Source organism: Trypanosoma conorhini, assembly GCF_003719485.1.
Source record: "Trypanosoma conorhini strain 025E chromosome Unknown Tco_14.4_contig_00287, whole genome shotgun sequence".
Taxonomy (NCBI): Eukaryota; Euglenozoa; class Kinetoplastea; order Trypanosomatida; family Trypanosomatidae; genus Trypanosoma; species Trypanosoma conorhini.
This window is the reverse complement of record NW_021704375.1, coordinates 1-22,668: the sequence shown is the minus strand read 5'-3', so window position 1 is coordinate 22,668 and position 22,668 is coordinate 1. Positions and strand designations below refer to the sequence as shown.

Below are 22,668 nucleotides of genomic sequence, written 5' to 3'. Positions count from 1 at the left end.
TATGGTAAAACCGGCGAGAGAGTTTGTGTGGGTGTGGTCTGGCTTTATGTGCTCGCCGTATACTCAAGGGGGAGGCCCTTCACCCCATTCTTGGCTTGCATCTTGGATTTTTTTCCTGCTTTTGGTTTCTTTTCTCCCTTCACACACACCGCCAAGGGCTAGATGCAGGGAAAAAGCGAATAGAAATTACACAAGTTGCCCTTTTCATTCGTTGTCTTTTATTCCTTCGGGTACACGGGCCGATCCAAGGCGGCGCCGGGGAGGGAGGTACCGTGTCATTCGTTGTAGCGTCATTTCCTTTTTGTTTCGGAGGCGCCGCGGGGGATACGAGCCCAACTGGGACCCTGCGCCGTAGTTTGCCGGGCTTTGGTTACTTTTTTCTTATTCGTCTTGTGTGTGTGAGGGCGTGATGTCAGTCTTTTCGCGCAGACGCGAGATGTGCGACTCGTGGGGCGTCGGCGGAGAAGGCGAGGCGTCTCCGACTGCTTCTCGCCGTCCGTCGCATCCAAAGAAAGGTCGAAGTTCTGTCTGCAGTTCACCAATTGCCTCCGCCTCTGGGTCTCCCTCCGGAGCACCGCCGATGGCGTTCGGGCGGAACTCTGAGCCCCGGCGGAAGCCGAAGGAGGTGACAAAGCAGTTTGACCCAACGTGCTCCCAGTTGAAGGACACGGTCATGGCTTTGGTGGATTTTCATCACAACACCTTGCCCGTCTGGGGAAAGCGGGTGGCAGGACTTGGTGGCAGTGTGCGTGACCTTTCTCTCGGTGATGTAAACTTCTTGGAGCGAGCATCCCAAAGATTGGCGATGTGCCTAGATCAAATTCATGACACAAGAAGGATACTGGAACCCTACCTCCAAGGACCAGCGGCCGTCTCCAAGTGGGGGAGATATGCGCAGAGATTATGTGGCTTGTTGCTAAGTGCCCAAAAGGCAGTGGATGTCATTCGGTCCCGTATTGCGAGATTGCTTTCCTTTAGTACTTTCCATTCTTCTCCCGTCTCCACCTCGGCCCAGTGGGCCGTTACTGATCGATCCTCCGAGGTCAGGTCGACGCGAGCTAAGTCGCACAGCACCAATCATGACGGCTCTTTCCGCAGGCCCGCGTCCAAGGTGAGGGCTTCGTCCTACGAATCATCCTCTGTGGGTCGACAAAGCAACGTCGCCCTGTCGGAGCCTCCAACGTTTTGCTCAGAATCCACTCACTGCTCTCTACTTCGAGGGCAAAGGTGCCTGCAGTCGTTAACGATGCTCCCAGGTGAGAAACCTGTCCATTCAGCTTCTTCTCAGAAGAATGGGCGCAAAAAACACCAAAAACAAAAAATTCCATGTCGACAAGATCGTGAATGTTCACCTCCTGTTTATCAACCTCTTTCATTGGGTCAGGTCTCCTCAGAGCATTTTTCGCACGGTTTGGGCAACGTGTCCTCACTGTATTCAAGATCTTTACATGGCAATGAGTCCGCCTCCGAATTAGGAAGGGTTGGGAGGCGACTGCCAGAGCGGCAGGATCAGGCAGGTACTAACGGGACATTCACTCAAGAGCAATTTCTCAAATGCAGGCATCATAACTCAGATATTGCTGGTAGTTTTCTGGCACGTTCTCCTTCTACTTCAAAGAAGAGTGGTCAGAATTGCAAACTTGAACTTACTCCGGAGCAGCGTCTTAGCCTTTTAGAAAGAATTGACCTCATTGAAAAATTACCCCATGCGCCGAGTGCATTGGACTTGGAAGAAGCAAAGGATATATTTGCGTTGCTTTATGGGCCTCGAAGTGGCCCGCACCAGTTTTCGGAGTGGGTGGATGAAATGAAATTGCGGGCCTTGCGGCGTCGTTGATAACGAGGGGGCGAGAAACATTGCGTCCATGACCTCACCTCCTGGGGTTGTGCAAAGCTCTTTACAAACATGCTGTCTTCTTGTTGGCCAGTGACCTACCAGCTTTTCTTCCCATTCTCGGAGGCGGAGAGGAATGACTTTGTTTTATTGTTGTTTTTTTTTAGCTCCTTTTTTTTTTACTGTTTTTCTTAAACATCTTCTTCTTCCTGCATGGATCCTGCTAGGGTGAGCTGGCGGAGAAGAGTAAAGGAGAAAGATGGATGGTTTTTGGTTGGGGACTCCTCAAACTCGTCACTGTGATGATTGTTGTTATTATATATATATATATGTTTGTATGTATAAATCACACTTGATGGCACTTGTTTCTTCAGCTTTATATTGATTTTCCCCTTTCCCCCTTCTTTTTCCCACATCCACAAGGTTACTGAGAGTAGCGGGATGGAAATGAATAGCATCTACGTTTTTAATGGCAGGAGCCGCCCGACGCACCTCTCGTTTTCCCGCGACCACCAACCTTCCGCGAATGCGATTTTGGCTGAGGCCAGGAAGAAGCGTGAGCGACGCGAGAAAAATAGGGTGCAGCAGCAAGCAGCGTTGTGTATACAGCGTAAGGCTCGACTGTGGTTGAGCCGAATGTCACTTGCTGATCTTGCAATGCAATTGTTTCAGTCCATTCATGAGGGATCACAGGGAACGCTTGGAAGGTCTTTGGAGCACCTCTGTTTAGACTTCAAGTTCGTCTGCCGTGGTCAACGTCGTGGGGTTGACCAGTATTCTTGCCAGAGGATGTGCACACGGGTTATTTTGCAGCAGTTATGCCGTTGCATTCATGCAGGCACTCTTATGGAGGAGTTGTATGGCTGCCGGCATGAGCTTGGCTTGCTGGTTCGCTTGACGTTGGCAGAGTACGCCAGCCCGCCCGTTGACGAGGAATTGAGTGAAACTTGCTGGAAAGAGGAGCATTTGCTTGTGCTAGATGCCCTTTTTAAAATGGCCATCCTATTGAATGAGAAGGGGAAGCTGTTAGTGCCGACGCTACAGCTTCTTATTCGGCACGGCAAGGTAGGAAACGAGGCCGTTGTATCGCGAATTCACCAACTGTATGCGTCACTCTCCGCCGGCGAAATTGCCGTGGCCTTGGAAACCCCAGAAGGCAAGGAGATGCTGCTGGAGTCTCTCACTTCTTCACCCCGCGTTGAGGCATGCCTTTTCCCCACCTCATGTGCACTGGATGTCCTCTTGGCATCTTCACACGATGAAGCATGTGCCGTGAGGGAGGAGGGAAATGCGGCATTGGTTGAGGCAGTCGTAAACTTTGCGAAGAAAAAGCTACCAACCATCATTCGTTTTCCTTCAACAACGGCACTCGGTAAATTTGTGCGTCTGATACCTTTTTTCCTAGAGACCGAAGGTGCTCAGGAAGGTGAATTACACAGAAATTGGCTGAGGTGTCTCTTACAACTCACCCTTCAGGCAAGCAGAGGCGATGAACTGCTGAAAATGACGCTGGTAGACCTCCTTCATCCACACATTGAGGGCTCCACACATGCGAGTAGGTACGTGCACTTGCCGACATACTTGTTTACGGCAGACTGTGGGTTACGTCTGTTAAAGGAGACTGCTGTCAGAGTTGCTGCGCTCAATGACTTTACTCTCGACGGAGACCCATCATCTCCGCTTCACTCCAACGCCTTGTCGGATTTTGATCTTCTATGCAGCATCATTGTGTGGCCAGTTTACAACTTTTCGCTGGGGTCTAAGGAACAAAGTATTGAGGTAACCACAATTGTTTCAAAATTGGTGAATTCACCGGAGATTTTGCGGTGCTTGTGGCGTATCTACCAAAACTGTAATGCCAGTATATTTGGTGCACTAGATGGGACGAAGAAGGAGCTTCTGTTGAATCGAGTGAGGGCAGGTGAGGTGGTTCATCTTCCCTTTATTGGCGAGCCTCCAGTAGAGCTTCTTAGCATGCTGACAGTTGCAACATCGGGACGTTCTTTTTTTTGGGACCCGTATCCTGCGGTGTCGGTATTGTTTTTCACCTTGCTAAGCTATTTTGTGGACGCCACCGATTTTATGGAAGGGCTTGAACGTTGCACAGTCATGGATCGTAACGACGCCGTAATACTTATACTGGTGTTAAAAGGGATTATACATCGGTCGTACATGCATGGCATTCTCCCTCACTGTAACAGTGAGGCTGTTGCACAGACGGCGCTCAAGTTGTTGGTCAAACTACATGTTATAGATGAAGTACAATCGTTTGTTCCACATCCCTTTGTCTGGGTTACTTCGACGGATTCGGTGATTCTTGGCGCAGTTGCCTCCGTCACTAGAGGAACGTGGTCGAGCATTGAGTCGGCATTGGAGTTTTCCACGTCCAATGAGGCTGCGGTGGATGCTGCAAAGCCAAAATGTGCCTCTATTTGCCATCCTCAGTGGGTAGAGAGCACGACGTGGCCCCAGCCTGAACGGGTACTTCGACTTCTTCAAAATGCCCCCTTCACTATCCCGTTTCCTGCGCGTGCCACGGTGTTCTCCGGCTTTCTCCTTGACCAAGGGCGGCGTGCGTTTTTTGGCTCTGGGGAAAACTTTATTGTGCGTCGTGGTCACGTCTTTATGGACGCATTTGACCGCTTCGCCAACGCTCCAGACAGCCCTGAAATGGTTAGCGTTCGTTTTCGAGACGCAACCAACGGCATTGAGGAAGGCCACGGTGAGGGAGTGTACCGGGAGTTCCTTGTGAGTCTGTGTACCGAGGCATTTGCCGCCGAGTACGGTATGTTTCGTCAAACCGAAGACGGTGACGTTTACCCCAACCCGTTTAGTTATGAGATGACAGGAGACGCACAGCACCTGCGTCGCTTCACATTTCTTGGTGCCATAGTGGGTCGATCACTGCGGGATGGGGTCTTGCTGGATATCCCTTTTGCGCCCCACTTCCGCAACTCTATTCTTGGCCGTAGTAACTCGATCAACAACTTAAAGAGTTTTGACAAGCAGCTGTACCGTCATATTATCTCTTTGCGCTCTCTAAGCGAGGAGGAAATTGAAAGCTTGTCACTGACCTTTACGTACACGGTAGATATATTGGGAGAGGTGCGTGAGGTGGAGCTGCTGCGTGGTGGAAGAGACATTCCAGTCACACACCGCAATTGCTTGAATTATATTCATCTTATGGCAAGCTTCAAGTTGAACCACGAGTCGGCCCGTCAAACCAAAGCTTTTCTGGAAGGCCTGGGAATGATCGTGAATCTCAGTTGGTTGAAGCTGTTTGATAGCAAGGAACTCATGAAGCTCTTTGGCGGGGACGCTGAGGGGGTCATCGATGTCGCGGACTGGAGACGGCACACAGAATACCATCACGCAGATGATGAAAAGAGTGCCCCTGTGCAATACTTCTGGCAGGTGGTGGAGTCCATGTCGATGGAGGAGCGAAAAAAGTTGCTGAAGTTTGCCACATCCATGCCTCGGCCCCCGCTGCTTGGCTTCCAGTTCCTCAGTCCCCCCTTCAAAGTACATGTCGTGTGGGGCACGTCTGAGGAACGGCTGCCGTCCGCATCGACGTGTTTCTCTACGCTAAAGCTTCCACCATACCACGACTTTGAAACCGCGCGACGAAAAATAAAGGCCGCAGTCGAAGAAACAGAAGACTTTGGGCTCAGCTAGTTTGTTTTTGCCAGATCTGGCCTGTGCAAATATATATATATATATATATATATGCACAGGAAATGGAGTTGGGATGTGCATTGGGACATGTGCTCTACAGTTTTGCCCCCTTTCTTTACTACTACTATTTCTGCCGCTGATGTTGCGTAGAACTTTTTCATGTAGTTTTTACTTTTCCGTTCTGGTTTGCTGTTTTAGTTCTCGCGCCCCTATATTTATGAAGTATGATAGCATTAAAGCGGTCCTTTTTTTTATTAGCTTCTATTTGCCTGGCTTTATTGCCAATACCCTTCATGCTCCGCTTTAATCCCCTCCAGCATCGGCGTTTCTGTGGTTCTGTGTGTTTGTGGCTGCGCTTCTTCTTTCACCCCTCCTGCCGTACTTTGCAGGTGTGCAGACGTAGTTTTTATACTATGTTTTTCCTAATTTCGTTTTTCCTTTTTTTTTTCGGTTTACTTCAGGTAGTTTTGAGCCCGCCGCACCCCTTTTTTTCCCCTCTTTGCCTCTCCGCCGGCCCCCGGAAGACGGGAGCTGGACCTCCTTCGTGGTGCAGTTACCGCGCAACCTGCAATCAGTTTCTTTTTTTTTTTGCCGCTCATTTGCTGCTGCTTCTCCTCTGCCCCACATTTTCCTCTGGCTGCGACACCCAGTTCACATCTGTGGGGGCGATGCTTCACACCTCACGACGCGCTTTGGGTTCTTTTGTCCTTAACGCACACGTTGTTCCTGACTGGTGGCAGTCATTTCATAGGGAGGAGCTGCACAGGGCGGCTCGTGCCCGCATCACGCACCTCCGCACACCCAATGGCGAGAATGGAAGCGCCAACGCTGCCCCTATCAGGTTGCCCGAAGCAAACGAATTAGTCAAGACGTACACACGGAACCACAATGCAGAGGATCTCAGTTTTATGGTGCAGTACATTCGAGAGACGCTAGATGAACCACTGAATTCCTTGCACTACCACTCCCTCTTTCGTGTTTTTAATTACACACGGGACAAAGAAAATATTGAACAGCTTCTGCAAGTTATTATAGAACGTGGGGAGGCGAACATGGAGACTTACGCTCTTGTAATTGACGCCCTGCACTGCTTGAGCCCCGTAGATGCACTCGCCCGGATGATGCGTATGATCGCTGTCACGCAAACATCATTTGAAACACTGCGCTCTGACACCGGTTGCCCTTTGTTAACCTCATTGCTACACCACGTAGCCAACATGGGTGGGTATCCATCCACGGTGGTTTTGCTTGTGGTGCTTTGGATACGCGCCTTGGGGGCTCAGCTGTGTGATTGGGACTACGTGCATGTCTTGGCTACTTTGCTTTCGCGTCCAGAGGAGTTTCCTCGGATAAGAAGCACCTTGGGTGTTTTCAGCCAGTTTCCCCGAGGCAGTGTGAGCCCAGAGGCCGTTTTTAAGCGATTGGAGGATCGTGGGGAGTTATCACCAGCCTCAAGTCCGCTAAGCACTCTCGTTGATGCGATGCGAGATTCGCTTGTACGAGCAGGCGTGAACCTTGAGGAACCCATACCGAACTGCGTCATCAATACGCGAACCGCTGGTATCGCATCCATGGTGGAATATATTGTAGCTGATATGACATATGCCGCCGTAAGCGGAAATTTTAACGGGGACGTGTTGAGTTGTTACCATGCGCTTGCATTGCTGTACAGCACCCTTCGGAATGATACTGCGGCTGTGGAAACGTTACGGTACGTTGCCTGTGAGATACGCCGCCGGGAGCGTTCTGTCGACGCTGACGGGGGACGTGCGGCACTGGCGTCGCGGGGGCAATGTGTGCATCACCACTACCTGATGGACATTGGCAGTGTTCTCAGCCGCGTCAGCATGCGAACCCTGCAGGGGGCACGAGCGGATTATGCCCATTTGGCACATAATGCGACCTCTGATGTCTCGGAGAACGACGTCGTGGCGGCCGAAAGCTTCGCGATTCTCTTTGTACGCAGCAATGAGGAAGCAGAAGAGGCACTACGACAGGCGTCGCAGAGCGTTGACTTGTCCTACCACCGAACACGACTTCCTACAAAGCTGCTATTTCGACGCTTTGTCGAGCTTTGCGCCCGTCACCCAAAGAAGAACTGTAAGTTGACACCGATCGGTTTGGAGGAGCGGCGTAAGTGGGGCAGATACCTTGACGCGCGCGATGCCTCACTTGCCCTCTTTGGTTCGGCAAAACAGGCGCGTGATTCCATGAAGCACTTGTTCTACAACGACAACAAAATGCCGGAGCTGCGTAGCCCCGCGATGATAGAGCGAGACATGAATGACACGGCAGCCCTGTTCAACTGGAAGCGAGCCCCAACCATCGCATCGCTGCGGGTGCGCTCCTCACTTCCGCATGTGGGCTGCCCAGTGGACCCTGTGCCCCGGCACCTGTGGGATCCGGAGGTGTACAACCCTTATCCACAGGTAATGCTGCAGATAAGCCCTATGGACGATGAATGCGTTACTCACGACGTGTTTCAGGACGTGTGGCGTGTTCTCATGAATCCCTCGGTCGTTGGAACCGACCAGTGGTACTTGCGTGACTCAGAAATGTATCTGTTGCTGTTGCGGTGCCTCATTCATAGGCTGGATTGGGAGGCGGCGGTTCACCTTACACTCAAGACCATGGAAAACCTGACCTACACCTACATGATGGATCATGAGGTGACGTTAATGTTCAAGGAAATCGGTGACCCTGCTGGGTGCTTGGCGTTTAAGGTGGCAACCAAACTCTTTGATGGGCGTATCCTCAAGGACGGCCAAAGCAAGCGGGACAAGTTTCACCAGGAACAGTTCGGTGAGATGTGAGGGAGTTGAAGTGGCGGAAGGTTTGGGATGGGTGGGGAGAGAGGAGGGTGAGAGGGAGAAGGATACTGATGGTTGTTGTTGTGCTCAGTGGGGCAATTTGCTCTCTTGCTGAGACAGCTCCATGCGCACATTCACTCTATAGAGGAGGGTGAACTAAGTCTCAGGTGGGGATATAGTTAACATTTCTACGCGTGTTTCCTTGTCTATCTCTGCGTCTATATACTGCCCGCTTTTTTTTCCCGTTTTTTTTTTGCAATTATTGTCTCAAGGAGACAGTTCCGGAACAAAAAAGAAAGCAAATATATATATATATATATTCCTGTATTTGCCCATTTGATTTTGCGTATACAAACACCATCGACAACCTAAACGAAAAGAAGGGAGGGGGTAAAAAGACAATGACGGCAACTGCGCTGCAGCCGCAGCACGAGCCAACATGTATTGAGATATCGCCTACGCTGAAGTCGGTGACGGTTTTCAGGGACCAGGCGCAACTGACTTACGTCGCCAACGCTGCGCTTGCGGTCGGGACGCACGTCCTCTCCTTGAAGGGAGAAAGGGGTTGGGAGAGCGTCTTGGAGAACACCCTCCAGATTCGCCTGGAGGACGCGGCGAACCAGCCGGTGGTGATGCGAGGGGTTTGTTTCAAGAGGCACATCAACAAGGAGGATGTGCGGGAGCGAGTGCGAGAGCTCGAAAAGGCACGAGATGCGGTTCAGGAACGCCTTGACGTTATTGCAGACAAAAAGGCCGTTAACGACGCGATTGAAAACGCACTGAAGCAGGTGGAGGAGAAACTCAACGCCATGGGGGAGCGCGGCCAGGGGCCAGACGCGCGTGTAAGTGTGGACCACATGGCTCAGTTTCTTTCAAAGCCGGCCTCGTGGACGAGATTGACCCGTTTTATCGCTCGCCGTAAGTTGCAGTTGGGCGAGTCTCGTCTGACGCTCTCAGGGGAGGCGAGCGAGCTTGAGAAGAAGCAACAGGAAATAGAGAAAAAGCTGCTCGATCTAAAAGGTGGCGGGCACAATGAACGGCGGGAAGTGTCAGTGGAGGCCATTATTTCTGTCCATGAACGGGATGTGAATTTAAAACTTTTTGTTAGTTTTGTCGCCATGGGCGCTTCGTGGACCCCGTTGTACGACATACGCGTGGATCAGGGACAGTCAGCAATGGACGTTACATACCACGCCCAGGTGTCTCAGAGCACCTCAATGGATTGGAACAAAGTGCAAATGAAGCTTAGCACAGCCACCCCACACTTTAGTTCAGCTCCGCCCGAGCCTGGGGCGTGGAATATCAGTTTGCGGCCGCCAGCGCCCCCAAGGGCCTTTAAACGAGCTCTTAGAGCTAAAACATGTCTTCGAAGTGTGGGGGCGATGAGTAATGAGGTGGATTCGCCAACGCCGCAAGCTGCCCAGGTGGAGCAGGCGGTTGTTTCCTGCTCATCTACATCGAGTACGTTTCAAATTGTCGGCCTGGCCACTGTGCGAAGCGACAACAAACCGGTAAAGGTTACCATTGCCACACACACATTTCCGGTGAAACTTGTGTACCATGCAGTGCCGAAAAGAGCACCGTGGACGTACCTTGTTGTTAACGCGAGGAATACAAGCCCTTACTTATTCCTTCCCGGAAAGGCAAACGTTTTTGCCAACAACACTTTTGTAAGCAACTCACGGTTGGAGCTTGTTCCTGTCGGTGCGGAATTTACGACGTCGCTTGGTACAGATGATTCTGTCAGCGTGACACGAAAACGAGTGAAGCGAATGCGGTCTACTGTCCGCACTATGCTGCGTAACCCACAAACACTTATTGAGTATGTATATGAATTTACGGTGAAAGGTTCACTGACGGCAGAGGCGCCGCTGGTGGTGAAGGACCAGTGCCCCATCTCCTCGCACGATGACATCAGGGTGAAGCTGAGTGAGCCAAGCAAGAGGATGCTGGCGGACGGAAAGACGGCGGAGGGCTATGACTGCAGTATGGATACCGAAGGCGTCGTGGAGTGGCAGTTGCAACTCCCATCCGGCGCGTTTACGCGCGTCTTCCGCTTCGCTTTCCAGGTAGAGTACAGTGAGGAAATGAATGTCGATGACCTTGACGAGGACGACCAATAAGACGGTAGGAGGGGATGGAAGGGGGGAAGGTACGGGCGGCGGTGGAGTCGAACGGTGGGTGGGTTAGGGCGATGACGGGGAAGGGAGGAGGAGAGTTCGGGATTGGGTGGAATGAAAATATTTTGTATATGCATTGGAAAAAAGGGAAACTGGGCGTGGGGTGGTTGACGGCATGAATATGTTTATTATTTATATGTATTTGTGTATATGACCACAAGTTTTTTTTTCTTATTTGCTTCTTTCCTTGCTTGCTTGGTTGATTGACCCTTTCTGACAGCAACGGGCGCAATGATTCGCCTTTTCTTTCCCACTGACCGTTCTTGGCACTCCCGTGTGCGTGTCACACACGGGTATGCGTAACCACAACAATAACAAAACAGACGTGAACGCGTCAAATATATTTGAAACCCGTTTGGGAGAAGTTGCAGTTTGCCGCTTTTTTGCGTGGCCGTGCGGGGGAGGACGGCGAAAGAGCAGCGTCGGTGACAAAAAGAATGGAAGAGTTGCAATGTGGCCTTCTTGGGTTTGCGTCCACATCCTTCCCCCTTGCAATATGGGCGGCACGGCGGACTGGTGGAGACAATAGCGGGAGGGCGTCGTCCGCCGTATTATCGCAGTTGCACCCATCGGAGCGTGCGTTGATTGAAGACGCTCTACCGCTTGGGGCAATGTGTCATGCCTTGCGCGGTGTGGCGACGGATATTGCAGTGGGCCGTACCGAAGGCTTGTATCCCTCCGCTATTGGAGCTGCCATCACAAGAATATTGGAGCACTATGAGAGTGCTGTCCAGAATGCAACCACAGCAGCTGCCGTGGCCGCACTTCGCCCCGTGTACTTCCCTGCTTTTACACTCTTGACAGAGATGGTGGATCAGCAGAGGAATACAGATGCTGTTCTTTCTACTATCCATGCGTTTGTCTTGAATCGTGAGATTCCACAGGAGTTTAGAGTCTGTCTTGGAGAGTCAGTGTGGATGGGTCTTCTCTACACCATTGCGCACTACATTGCTCATGGCGTCGTATTGCACGGTCGTAAGGACTTTTTTATCTCTGTAAGGTCCAAAGGCGGAAAAGAAGAACACACCTTGCACAGTGACCTTCTCCCGCATGGAGTTTCTATGGAGCTTGGCATGCTGATTCTTTCCGTTGGCAAAGAGCGACGTATAGTGCTCGGTGAAGCTGAGAGTCACGGCAGGGAGTATCTTGAGCAGCTAGCGCTGGGGACGCAGGATGAGATGGCAAATGCCGTTTTCAATGCAATTTATAATCCCTCGCTTTGCAATGGTGGGTTTTTAGTGGTGGACGAGTTAGAGACACGCATTGAGGCAGCTCGGGCTTTGTGGTCAAAGACACTTTGGTTAAAAGTAGGTGAACAAGCAGCCTTACACGAACATCTTATTGCTCTACGTGCAATGTTTTTGTGCCATCGAGGGGATCTCTGGCATGCCTTTGTGGAGGCTGTTTTTCCCAGCCTCGTAGACAGTGCCGTGCACAAGACCATCGTGAAGGAGGCCGCCATTGGCCGCGTTGTGGCGGACGCCTTTCTGCATGCTTTGAGCGTCACTGGTTTAGCCGAGACACCCGTTTATGAACGATTTGACATGTTTATTCTGCTTCCACTTGAAATTGGTGAGAGCAAGTTGCGTTCTATCGAGGAAACGGCGCGGACCATTCTTTGCTACATGCGAGGCCTTGGGCTTCACTACGTCGTGCCTCGTGGTCTTCACTTGGTTTTGTCGCCCAAGGCATTGGAGTACTACCAAAGGATTTTTTCATTCCATATTGCCAGACGATTTTCACTGCATGCGCTTCATGCCGTTAGACACGTCTTCTCGGAGGCTTCTGTGACGAACAGGCAACCCTCAGCTGAGCTCCGTCGCACCTTTGCTGTGATGCAACTGCTCTTATTCCTTCACACCACATTAGGCTCCCACCTGCAAGTGGATGTCATTCTGTTGCAAACCACGGAGCTGGAAAAGTCACTGGAAAAGTGCAAAAGTGTACAGGAGGCGAAAAAATGTCTGGACCGGTGCGTGTGGCACGTTGCAGAAGGCTCTTTCATCACAGAGGGTTCGGGCCCACTTTTGGTGGCGTGTGAGTCCCTTTTCCAGTGCTCCATCGCCCTCTATGTCCTCTGTACGCGCTATCGCTTGACATCGTGGGCGGTGGACGGGGCGCAGATTTCACTTGAGGTCTCTGCGGCGCTCGCCGCGTTAGAGACGCGAGTGCAGCAGGATGTAGTGGCAGCTTTTACTGGGCATCTTTCGGGTTCTGCAACACGTGCCACGGAGCGGGCCCTGTGGGCGCGGCTTGATTTTAATCGCTTCCTCTCCGCTGGTGTGCGCCTAAGAAGCACAACGGAGTTTGCACAGCCTGCCACGACGAAGTCGAGGACCGCGTCAGGTCTACGAGCAGCAGCAGCAGCAGCAGCCAAAGGGGGAAGAGGAGCAGGCGGCGGCGGAGGAGGGGCGGCTACAGGACATGGCACAACTGCAGCGCGTGGGCGTACGGATCTCCTGCCACGCGCCGCCTCCGCCACTACGAAGGCCACACGTGGGTGATGCGTGGATGCTTTCTGCCGCCCCTGCTCTGCCATGCTGTTTGACCGGTGGTGAAGCGTGAGGAGCTTGTTGTTGCGTGTAAGGAATTACCCCCGACCTTCTTTACTTTTGTTCGCGCTTTATATATATATATATATTGTTGCTGTTGCGTTGCTTCCCTCCAGCTCTTACTGGTTAGATTTGCTCTCACTTCTTATCGTTCCCCGTGGACCAATTGTTCTCCTTTCCCCGTGCCCTTCTATTTGCTTATTTTGCTTGCGCGCCCAACTGCGTCTTCCTCGTAGTGCTGAAACTGTTACCGGCGGCGGGGAAGTGACTGGCAATTGGAACTGAGGGCGCACCTCCTCCTCCTCCTCCCCCCTGCCACGTGTTACTCCGTCTGAGGATGCCGCGGATGCGGCAGGGAGGAGGCCGAGCCAAGTGGCCGGCACAGCATCCATCGTTAGTTCAAGGGGGCGTCGTGAGGCCGAGCGTGAGGCGGACGTGCTCGGCTCGCATAGAGGAGAGCAGGAGAGCGTGACCTCGACGCAGTTCCTCTCGACGGAGTTTATTCAACTTACGAGACTGCAGCAGACGTGGGAGCAAAACTTGCGGAAGCTGTACTCCTACTGCAGTACGCACGTGATGGAGTGGCCAAGCCTGAGCGTCGACTGGATTACGTGGCGTAGAACGGAGGCTGGGGAGCAGGATTACGCGCCGCAGTATCTTGCGCTTGGTGCCCAGACATTTTGTGGCCGTCAATATTATGTGCGTGTCATTGGTGTGGCGGTGACCAATGAGTCCGACGAGGTGGAGGCAGCGGACTCATCTGCGGAGAGCAGTGCCAGTGGCGGGGGGAGCGCGGCCACTGGGGACAAATGCCGCTCCACGGGCACAGAGTGTACGGGATAACTGTGTCGTGGGCCAAGCACTCCCTGTAGCGGACGTGGAGTTGAAAATACGAGCCATGCCGCAGGACGCGGAAATCATTGCTGTGCAAACAGCCTCAGGGTTTGTTGGCGTGTGCAATCTTCTGCACTGTGGCAGAGAGGAGGGCGATGATGCCCTTGTGCCTTATGCTTTGCTTTCTGGACACAAGGCAGGTGGCTTCGCCCTGAGCTGGAATGCCGTCAAAAAAGGTTATTTGGCGAGTGGCGCAAGTGATGGATTTGTGATTTGCTGGGACATGCATGAGCGACTCTCTGCCACTGCCGCTGGGAAAGAGAACGATACCAAACGGGATATACAACCGCTTCGTCGAGTGGGGACACGTACAGACGTCGTGACGGATGTCTCTTGGCATGGCTCCCAGGGCTATATCCTGCTCTCGGCGGGCATGGATGGGGCAATGCAGCTGTGGGACACGAGAGAGAAAAAATCTGGCTGTTCATGGCCCTGCGCTCACGCGGGTGGTGTTACCGCTGCCCAGCTGCCTCCCACTGGCGCCTTCCAGGTTGCCAATGCCGGTGTCGACGGTGTGCTACGCCTGTGGGACATTCGACAGTCCAAAAGGACGGAGCTTCTATCGTTGCGTTATCATACTAGGAGTATCACGGGCCTTCAGTGGGCCCCCTTTAGTGAGACAGTACTGAGCACCTTTAGCGAGGATGGGCTAGTGGTGAGTTGGGATGTGGCGGAACGATTTCTGCCGTTCCCAGACAGTGAGGATGAACTTGCTCCGCGTGAATTGGTCTTTGTGCATATTGGGCACTTGGGACGCGTCACCGATGCAAGATGGAGCAGCGGAAGTGAGGGTCAATGGCTGATGGCCCCAACGGACACTATGAACGGGCTCCATGTGTATCGTCCATTGACGAGCGTGGTGCGGGATTATGCTTTTTCTGGGTGAAATGAGATGAGCCATGAGCAAGGCGTGAAGGTGTGTGAGTGTCGGCGAAGATGATGTAAAAGAAAAAGAAAAACCGCTGTGGAAGAGCAAAAGAGTAAATAAATGTGGTGCAATGTGACATGTTGGCAGGAAATTTAGGGAGACAATGGGAGGCAACGCCAACTAACCGCAGAAGCAAGACCTCCAAACGTTACTGAACCATCCCCCTTTTCCAGGTAGTACGCATCACACACACACAGACTCACATAGATGGGGTCCTCCACAGATGCCAAGGAAGACGCTGTCGAGGATAGGCGAGGTGTGCGCCGGCGGCTTTCCAGCCCCAAACGTGGAATCGAAGAAACTGAGAAGCGACGACCACAGCGGCCTGCCTCAGCACCGCTGTCCGCGCGGGAGGTTGTGCCTCCTGTTTCTCCCTTCGAGAAGAAGGCGGTGAGTGGCCCTTTCTTTATCATCACGGAGGAAGTTGCATGGCGTAAGGAGGTGGGTGGTGCGAACTCATCGCCCTTCGCCGAGGCGGAGAGGTGCTGGGAGGAACATCGAGCAACGGGAAAAATACACCACGAGCCCCCGTGGCGACTTTGCGCAGCGGCCGAGGACAACCGCGAGCAACCGTACTCTCTACAGTGGCTAGACACCGTGGAACTACCCCCGTTGCAGGAGTTAGTTAAAAAGGTTTGCAGCGAAGGAGAAACACGGCGGTTGTGTTGAAAGACAGCTCCTTGTGCAGAGAGAAAACCTGTGGAGTGGAGGCGGATGATAATAGGAGGCGGCGTTGCGGCCGCAGCCTGACGATTAAGTCGTTGTAAAAACCAGGGTGAGGTTGCTGTGCATTTTCTTCTTCCGTGTTTTCGACGTCAGAGAAGGAATGAAAACGAATGAAAAGTAACAAGTTCGAGTGACGGTTTTTTTTTTTTTCGTTACTGGAACTCGCCCTTTTTCTTCCATCCGCCGCCTGGACTTCACAGACGCACGTGCAAAGGCGCTTGAGGCCAGTTCTCACTTCACACTTGCTCTGTACTCTTGTCACCGCCGCCTCTTTCCCCTCCCCCCAAAAAAAAAAAAGAATTGAAGACAGGAAAGGAAAAAAACAACAACAACAACATTAATAAGCGAAGAGTGAGACGAGGCCAAGATGCGGCGTGTCGTTTTTTCTGCTGCCCTTGCTGCGTTCCAAAAAGCACCACTTGTCCGTCGCTGCGCTCCTTCGGTGACCGCATCTACGGTAATGAGCCCCCTTATGGCGCTGGAGCAGCGACGCTTTGCGGCGTACGCAGCTCTTGCCGATGCCACCCGCCGCGAGTTGGACGACGAACAGCAGCGCTCTGGAAAGCCTGAAAAACCAGAGGTTCCAGCAGGCTGGAGTTTGGAGCGCAAACCCGGCGAGATGTACTTCACGATGCGTAAGACGCACGAGGACGAAGAGATTCTCATTCGCTTCCTTGGGAATGACACGGAGAACGAGGAAACCATTGCCTTCGAGTTTCTTGCATTTGTAACATCCAAGGGTAAGACCTTGATGTGCGACATGGCGTTTGAGGACGGTGGGGTCGTCATGAGGAACATCTCCTTTTTGAATGACTCAAAGCTTGCGTTGGACGAGTCGCCAGAGGCGTCGCTGAAGCGCGAGCGCTTGTACGAAGGCCCTGCGTTGGACGAACTGGACGGGGACCTTGTCGACGCCTTGACGAGCTACTTAAATGACCGGGGTTTAACGGAGGATGTATGCAAGTTTATGGAGGCGTACAGTTTCTGGGCAGAGCAAGCCGAGTACGAGGAGTGGCTGAGTGGAATCAACCGCTTTGTTTCTTGAGCTCCCAACGGTGTTATTTCTTACGTTTACTGCTTGATTCTCTCGTGTCTCTCCAATTCCGCGTCTCACGCTGCAGAGGGGACCCTCAATGGATGCATGCAGGCCCACCAGGGGGCCGGGGCTCCGCCGCACGGGTGAATGGGCGGGCATGCGTCCCCGCGACGGCGGTGGTCGATGAGGGGACCAAACGAAAAGGAGGCCGAAAAGAGGGAGAGGATGGGGTGCACATACTTCAATGCACACATATATATTTATTTATATGAATAGTGGGCTGGATGGAATGGGAGAAAAAAAAAGACTGTGAACCAGAGCAGCATGAAAGGTAGCGATCACGTCTAAACAGAAGGGTTTGCCCGCGGCGTGCAGGAAAAGTGCAAAGCGACGTGGATAAAGAAAACAAAAACCCATGAAACGGAAATGCGCGTTGCTGAAACTGCCTATTTGAAAAGAAGCAAAAAAAAAAAGAGGGACAAAAGAAAAAAGCAAAAAAAAATTATAAAGGACAGATAGATGGGCTTCAATTGCGCCAGTATTTTTATATTCTTATTAACTATTATTACCATTACTATATGCACACATTCATGTCACACGTACGTGGATAATAATACATTACCATACGTACAGGTATACTACATATCTGGATGCATAGTAATTCTACACTTTTTCGGTAGTCGCATGCGTGAATTGGCACAGCAGTGAGAATACTTCATATATGCTTTATATGTGTAACGCTTTTGCTGCCGCGTCGATTGAGGAAGAATGTAGGTGCTTGTGACTTCAGTGCATCCATTCAAAAAAAAAAAATTAAAAGGAAAGGCAATATGTGTGTAAACATGTAGTGGTTGTTGTCGTTTGGGCCATACATTTTTCTTCTTGTGGTTGAATATATATATATTTTTTTCGGGTCCATTTCTCCTCACAAGGCGAAACCAGGATTACGAAAACTGCACATATCTTATAAGTGCTCCTGTGTATATACATACATTGCGTTGTAGTTTGCAGCCATTTCAGGGGATGTCCCTTCAAGTTGAGGAATACATGGGGGCAGTTCCTCTAATGATATTTCTTAGCGACACGGATTGCACGGTGCAGGAAAAGCCGGCGCCATTGACGTACGTGCTCCCGCGAAGTTCTGTGTTAATGGCTGTGCGAAGCGAGGTCCAAGCCTTCTTTTCCTCCTACACGGTTGTGGGAGCGGACGCATCACTGCTCGTGTGGCTGACATGGAGAGGCGAGCCGGTGCCATGGCATTACCCCATAGGGGCAATCAAAGATAGCATCAACGCATTCCTGATTGCGGGAATAAGCGATACACAGCTGAGAGCTTGCCGGGCGGAGTCCGCGCAGCTCTCCCCAGCTGAGTTGTACGCCGCAGTGTTTGGTTCCCCACTCATTCTGGAGGCGCGCATTACTTCCGTGTCCGCGGAAAGGCCTTTGACGGTGCCAGTTCCTGGGCAGGAGGATGCCATTTCCCGTCGCACGGCAGATCAGGCAATTGGCGAGTTCCTCAAGCAGGTGATCAAGGGAACCTTTTCCGCCATGTACGGCAGCATCAAGGCACTTATGGATGCTCGTAGTGAAGTTATTAACGACTTACTGAACTTTGCCACGTGTACGTCAACTGGGAAACCCTTTGTACAGGCCTTGAGGGCCTACAAGGAAAGGATTGTGGGACTAAGACGATTAGCAGGGGCGCCGAAAAACGTAGCTGTTATGATTAACAATCCATTGGGTAAAAGTACCTTGCAGTTTGCGCTCTTTCGCGTTCCTCTTAAACCATATAGCGTCGGCGATGAAAAGTCGAGTCACGAGGAGTCTGAGAAACCAAGATCCAGTGTAGAAAGCAATGATACCAACTGCGGCACCGATTGCGATGCCGGCACTACGTCCGATGCTGTGGGCGTTGACGCGAGGCTGAAGGGAAAATCACTTGAAAGCCCTTTTGGAATGATCATTTGGCGAGCTCTCTTGGAGCCGTATTTCAAATGGCGAAAACTTGGAGCGGATGACGGCTCCATTTCACCGTGCGCCGAGCCCTTCCTTCGTGCCATTACTCCTTTTTACAGTGGCCTGGATGGAGATTCTTCCTTGGATGCTGTGTTTTCTTCTCCGTTGGCGGACTCACTTGTGAAAGAGTTTATTGCGGCCGGTGACGCGACTCGGGAGGCGCGGAGCATCAGCGTCACTCTCCCTGCATCGCCTCTTCAGGAGCGACGGCTTTGTCTCATGGTTCAGGGACTGCAACCGCCGCTATGCACCCCGGTAGGGTATCTTCTTGACCGTTTCGCCTCTGCTGATGGTCGGTTGTATGTGACGTTGGCGGCTCTCTGATTGAGTCTGGCTCATTTTTGCCGCCGCTTTCGGATCCGCCGCGCGGGAATTTCGGCGAGAGAAAATTGGGGGTGAGTAGAGGAGGCGAAAAGGGACTTTCTACGCACATACACTTTCTCTTTGTCTTTGGTGTCCGCCATCTGCTTCCTCCTCTTCGGTGTATTATTATGGCGTGCCATCAAGTACGTATCCTAAGCGTGTGAGTGGGAAAACGAAAAAAAAAAGCCAGAGGAGGAGGGTGTCGTTTGGTCTTATTGTGCTGCCTTGTTCATAGATGATTCTTCTTCTGCATTTCTCGCCCTCGCTCTCGCTCCCATGGTGGGTATACACGCATTTGCAATGACTTATAGCGGTGGCCCCGTGAGTCTGCTCGGCGCGAGTAATGACTGGAGTGAAGCGAGACGGGCGCACCAGCGAGGGGTTTCTTCGGGCTCTACAGAACACCGAGGATCCCTCGATCGTCGACGCGGAGCTGCTGCTGCTGCTGCAGGACCTCGCCTCCCCCACGGAGGATCCCATCTCTCTCTCGCCAGCGGGTCTCTGTCATTTACTGCAACTCCTCGTTGAGCGCACAAATGACGCTTGGCTGGAGGTCAGGAAAAAAATCGCGTTTGTGTTTGCTGACGTGGTGTCAAAAGGGCACGGTGACGTGTTGGCCGACGCTCTGATCTACGGCAAGCTGCGGCAGACAACTAGAGGCGAGGCTCGCGCCAGCCACATTGACCTCGTCGACACCGCTGATGATAACTCGGACTCTGCCATGGCGTTAAGACAGCTGAAGTATTTCATTGGAAAACTGGCGTCTGCCCACGGGACGGTGGAGCGCTGCGTCCCTGCAGCCGACGTTTTCCGTACGTTCACGCGCGTGCCCAGTCTTTTGGAGATTATTCTATCACCCGCTGAGTTGCTGAGTGACACAACGGAAGGAAAGACGTCCGCGCAACCTGACCCTAAGCATGGTCGATTTCACGAGTCATGCGTTGGTATTCTCTGTCGTAGTGTTGCGTCATACACAACTGTCTTTTGCACCGAGACGTGGCGTTCCTTGACGACGGCCCTCTATACAAACAAAGGCCTCTCGGCCTCTTTGCTGCTGCACTATTTTAAGGACTTTGTAGCAATGCTGACGGACTGCCTATTGGGTCGAAACTTTGTCGCCAGGCTACACGCTTTGGAGCTACTTGCCGCTGTCCTTGAAGATTCCGCCTTTCTGAAGGCCCGAAGAAAGTTTGCCGAGTCTCCCGCATTACTTTGCGCTTTGCTTCCCTTGACAAACAGCCCCTCTGCACACATTCGATTTCTTGCATTTGACACTCTCAAGGTATTTATTGCGAAGGGGAACAAGCCCGCTCCTATCAGGTACATTCTTTGCGTCAATCGTGACATGCTTGCTCGGTACGTGGAAGATTACTCCACAAAGGAAGTTGCGATCAACAAGCGTCTGGAGATTGAAAAGCAAAAATTGCTGCAGAGTCTCACCGCCCTCGAACCGTTGACGCACGAAGAAGAGTTGCTGCTTGGCGTCTAGTAGTTGATGTCTGGTGTGTCTTCTGGAGAAAGAGAAGGAGGGAGAGGGAGAGAGGGAGAGAATGGGCGTGTATTGTTGTTACTGGGCTTTGCGTGGTGTCGCAGGATGCTGAAAAACCACCCGCACCGGGGCCAGAGACACAGTTATGTGTGTGGCCGAGCGCGGGCGTTGAATGCAGGATGTGTGAAGTGGGCTGTCTGCATCACGGGTTTTTATTTTTCCTTTTTTCCTCCCGCACCTTCTTCCCTCCACCGCCTTCTTTTTTTTTTTTCTTCTTGCCTCTTCTGGGCCAGCGGAGTTGCTGATTTGATTCCCCGTTCCTCGGGCGGGCGCATGAGGGCCTTGGAAAAGACGGAAGACGGAAGAGGGAAAAGAAAAGTAAGTCCAGCGGGAAAGCACAAGTGCGGCTAACGCGGCACACCAAAGAGGCGCAGGGGTGGTGGAAGGGTCATCGGCTGCGGCCTGCATCACAGCGCACCTCCTCATTCACCGTGGGCGATGGAAAACGGCGACAACGGAAACGCGAGCAAGGAAACGTCGCGTGTTCCGCCGCCACGCTGCCCAACGTTTGACCCGCAGCAGCTCAACCTCTCCGACGCGTCGCCGGTGGGCTCCGGCGCCATCTCGCAAGTGGTGCACAGCAAACTGAGCTTTCCCCCTTACACCAGCGTAGCCGTAAAGATCGTTTCGAAGGTTCAACTCCTTCAGCAGAATAAAACCAACTCGGCGATGAACGAGAAACGTGCTCTTCTAGAGATGGGTCCACATCCTTTTGTTGTTCGCCTCTTCGGGACGGCGCAGTCAACAGATGAGTTGTACTTAGTCATGGAGCACCTTCCCAATGGGGATCTTCTGGAGCACATCCGGACCTGTGTTTCACGCCATGCGCTTGGGGCACTCACTGCGGAGGACACGCCCGATGCTACTTCGCGAAGGAGGTCATCGTTGACAGATACCTCACTTTGTTGTTTAGATTTTCATGATATTCAACTCATCACGGCACAGATCGTTATTGGTCTTTCACGCGCCTTCAGAAAGGGTGTTATCCTTCGCGATCTTAAACCAGAAAACGTTGTATTTGACCACAAGTATCGTGCATGTTTGGTTGACTTTGATACTGCGGATGTGGAAGGAATGTTGCACCTCCCCAGCGCTCTCAGCGATGAGGGACTGCCTGGGGGTGTAACAGCGAATAGTAAGGGTGAAACAAGGCGTCGTCTGACTGTGTCTGCTATACAAGCGATGCGAAAAGCCTCCGCCAATTTTTGCGGTACAGCGCAATACGTGTCACCTGAAATGATTGCACATTGTCAGTGGAGTTACAGCAGTGATCTCTGGGCTTTGGGCACTATTGTGTACGAGATGCTTTACGGCGTCCACATGTTCTCTGGATGTAACCCATATCTGGTGATGAAGCAGGTGCTGTGTGGCATTCACTCCGGCAATGTTCCTTTTCCAAGTCTGGACCTCGGGCCTGAGTCCGATGCCTTTGAGCGCGTCAAGGACTTTATCTTTCGTCTTTGTCGCATAAATCCCTTGGAGCGACTAGGAGTCCATCCAGTTACCGGGCGGTTTGACGAGGAGGCGATTAGAGGACATCCTTTCTTCGGAGACTTCTCCTGGAGCTTGCTAGATGAGCATGTGCAAAGATACCGACCCCCTGTCGTTTTAACAACACCGTCAGCCGCGACGTCGTCGCCAACACCAGCTGCGCCGGGCCCACTGCATCCACAATTGCTTGACGATGGCACAACCTCGCTACAGCCACACTACCATGCTGTTCCATTGCACAGTAGTGAGTATGCGAGGTATGTATTTGAGGCCACCGCCGACGCGAACCCGTTTGAGCGATGGGCGCAGGGGACAGTGGAGAATTCATGCAGCACCGTGGAGCAGGAGCCTTCCCAGTGCAAGCTAAGTTTTCCAAGGGACGCGCCCAGTACACCGGTCGACGACGATGGGGAAGACTCGGACGAGTACTCCGACGTGATAGACGATGTTGGGGTACGGTTCGTTGGTCAGGTCCACCCAGACTTTGCGGACATTGCATAGGGGCATGCCCAATCGCGATTTGCCTTTTTGTCTTTCTTTGTCTGTTTTTTTTTTTTCTCCCCTGAGTTCGTAGCTTGGGGATACCGCGTCGGGCACATCTGCAATTCATAATG

At 52.2% G+C, this 22,668-nt stretch overlaps 11 protein-coding genes across 11 annotated transcripts, besides 10 other annotated features; all 11 read left to right on the top strand.

Annotated features, from left to right (window-relative positions):
* Positions 1 to 409: 409 nt before the first annotated feature.
* Tco025E_05135 (uncharacterized protein) lies at positions 410 to 1,837 on the top strand (the record flags this gene model as incomplete). Its single annotated transcript, XM_029372038.1, has 1 exon — positions 410 to 1,837. The coding sequence occupies one exon, from the start codon at positions 410 to 412 to the stop codon at positions 1,835 to 1,837; it is 1,428 nt and encodes a 475-aa protein (XP_029227855.1).
* A 310-nt stretch (positions 1,838 to 2,147) lies between these two features.
* Positions 2,148 to 2,181: a microsatellite.
* Positions 2,182 to 2,275: 94 nt separating this feature from the next.
* Positions 2,276 to 5,509, top strand: Tco025E_05134 (putative ubiquitin-protein ligase; the record flags this gene model as incomplete). Its single annotated transcript, XM_029372037.1, has 1 exon — positions 2,276 to 5,509. The coding sequence occupies one exon, from the start codon at positions 2,276 to 2,278 to the stop codon at positions 5,507 to 5,509; it is 3,234 nt and encodes a 1,077-aa protein (XP_029227854.1).
* A 29-nt stretch (positions 5,510 to 5,538) lies between these two features.
* Positions 5,539 to 5,562: a microsatellite.
* Positions 5,563 to 6,177: 615 nt separating this feature from the next.
* On the top strand, positions 6,178 to 8,322 carry Tco025E_05133 (uncharacterized protein; the record flags this gene model as incomplete). Its single annotated transcript, XM_029372036.1, has 1 exon — positions 6,178 to 8,322. The coding sequence occupies one exon, from the start codon at positions 6,178 to 6,180 to the stop codon at positions 8,320 to 8,322; it is 2,145 nt and encodes a 714-aa protein (XP_029227853.1).
* A 299-nt stretch (positions 8,323 to 8,621) lies between these two features.
* Positions 8,622 to 8,639: a microsatellite.
* An 81-nt stretch (positions 8,640 to 8,720) lies between these two features.
* Positions 8,721 to 10,442, top strand: Tco025E_05132 (Aspartate ammonia-lyase; the record flags this gene model as incomplete). Its single annotated transcript, XM_029372035.1, has 1 exon — positions 8,721 to 10,442. One exon carries the CDS (start codon positions 8,721 to 8,723, stop codon positions 10,440 to 10,442), a length of 1,722 nt encoding a protein of 573 aa, XP_029227852.1.
* A 224-nt stretch (positions 10,443 to 10,666) lies between these two features.
* Positions 10,667 to 10,705: a microsatellite.
* Positions 10,706 to 10,936: 231 nt separating this feature from the next.
* Positions 10,937 to 13,003, top strand: Tco025E_05131 (p22 protein precursor; the record flags this gene model as incomplete). The annotated part of the gene is made up of 1 exon (XM_029372034.1): positions 10,937 to 13,003. One exon carries the CDS (start codon positions 10,937 to 10,939, stop codon positions 13,001 to 13,003), a length of 2,067 nt encoding a protein of 688 aa, XP_029227851.1.
* A 120-nt stretch (positions 13,004 to 13,123) lies between these two features.
* Positions 13,124 to 13,140: a microsatellite.
* Positions 13,141 to 13,343: 203 nt separating this feature from the next.
* Positions 13,344 to 13,363: a microsatellite.
* A 415-nt stretch (positions 13,364 to 13,778) lies between these two features.
* Tco025E_05130 (histone-binding protein RBBP7) lies at positions 13,779 to 14,831 on the top strand (the record flags this gene model as incomplete). The annotated part of the gene is made up of 1 exon (XM_029372033.1): positions 13,779 to 14,831. One exon carries the CDS (start codon positions 13,779 to 13,781, stop codon positions 14,829 to 14,831), a length of 1,053 nt encoding a protein of 350 aa, XP_029227850.1.
* Positions 14,832 to 15,080: 249 nt separating this feature from the next.
* Positions 15,081 to 15,542, top strand: Tco025E_05129 (uncharacterized protein; the record flags this gene model as incomplete). Its single annotated transcript, XM_029372032.1, has 1 exon — positions 15,081 to 15,542. One exon carries the CDS (start codon positions 15,081 to 15,083, stop codon positions 15,540 to 15,542), a length of 462 nt encoding a protein of 153 aa, XP_029227849.1.
* Positions 15,543 to 15,917: 375 nt separating this feature from the next.
* Positions 15,918 to 15,936: a microsatellite.
* A 135-nt stretch (positions 15,937 to 16,071) lies between these two features.
* Positions 16,072 to 16,644, top strand: Tco025E_05128 (p22 protein precursor; the record flags this gene model as incomplete). Its single annotated transcript, XM_029372031.1, has 1 exon — positions 16,072 to 16,644. The coding sequence occupies one exon, from the start codon at positions 16,072 to 16,074 to the stop codon at positions 16,642 to 16,644; it is 573 nt and encodes a 190-aa protein (XP_029227848.1).
* A 530-nt stretch (positions 16,645 to 17,174) lies between these two features.
* Positions 17,175 to 17,213: a microsatellite.
* Positions 17,214 to 17,658: 445 nt separating this feature from the next.
* Positions 17,659 to 18,975, top strand: Tco025E_05127 (uncharacterized protein; the record flags this gene model as incomplete). Its single annotated transcript, XM_029372030.1, has 1 exon — positions 17,659 to 18,975. The coding sequence occupies one exon, from the start codon at positions 17,659 to 17,661 to the stop codon at positions 18,973 to 18,975; it is 1,317 nt and encodes a 438-aa protein (XP_029227847.1).
* A 382-nt stretch (positions 18,976 to 19,357) lies between these two features.
* Tco025E_05126 (uncharacterized protein) lies at positions 19,358 to 20,503 on the top strand (the record flags this gene model as incomplete). The annotated part of the gene is made up of 1 exon (XM_029372029.1): positions 19,358 to 20,503. One exon carries the CDS (start codon positions 19,358 to 19,360, stop codon positions 20,501 to 20,503), a length of 1,146 nt encoding a protein of 381 aa, XP_029227846.1.
* Positions 20,504 to 20,527: 24 nt separating this feature from the next.
* Positions 20,528 to 20,563: a microsatellite.
* Positions 20,564 to 21,001: 438 nt separating this feature from the next.
* On the top strand, positions 21,002 to 22,555 carry Tco025E_05125 (putative protein kinase; the record flags this gene model as incomplete). The annotated part of the gene is made up of 1 exon (XM_029372028.1): positions 21,002 to 22,555. One exon carries the CDS (start codon positions 21,002 to 21,004, stop codon positions 22,553 to 22,555), a length of 1,554 nt encoding a protein of 517 aa, XP_029227845.1.
* Positions 22,556 to 22,579: 24 nt separating this feature from the next.
* Positions 22,580 to 22,611: a sequence feature (A-rich).
* Between the last annotated feature and the right edge of the window lie 57 nt (positions 22,612 to 22,668).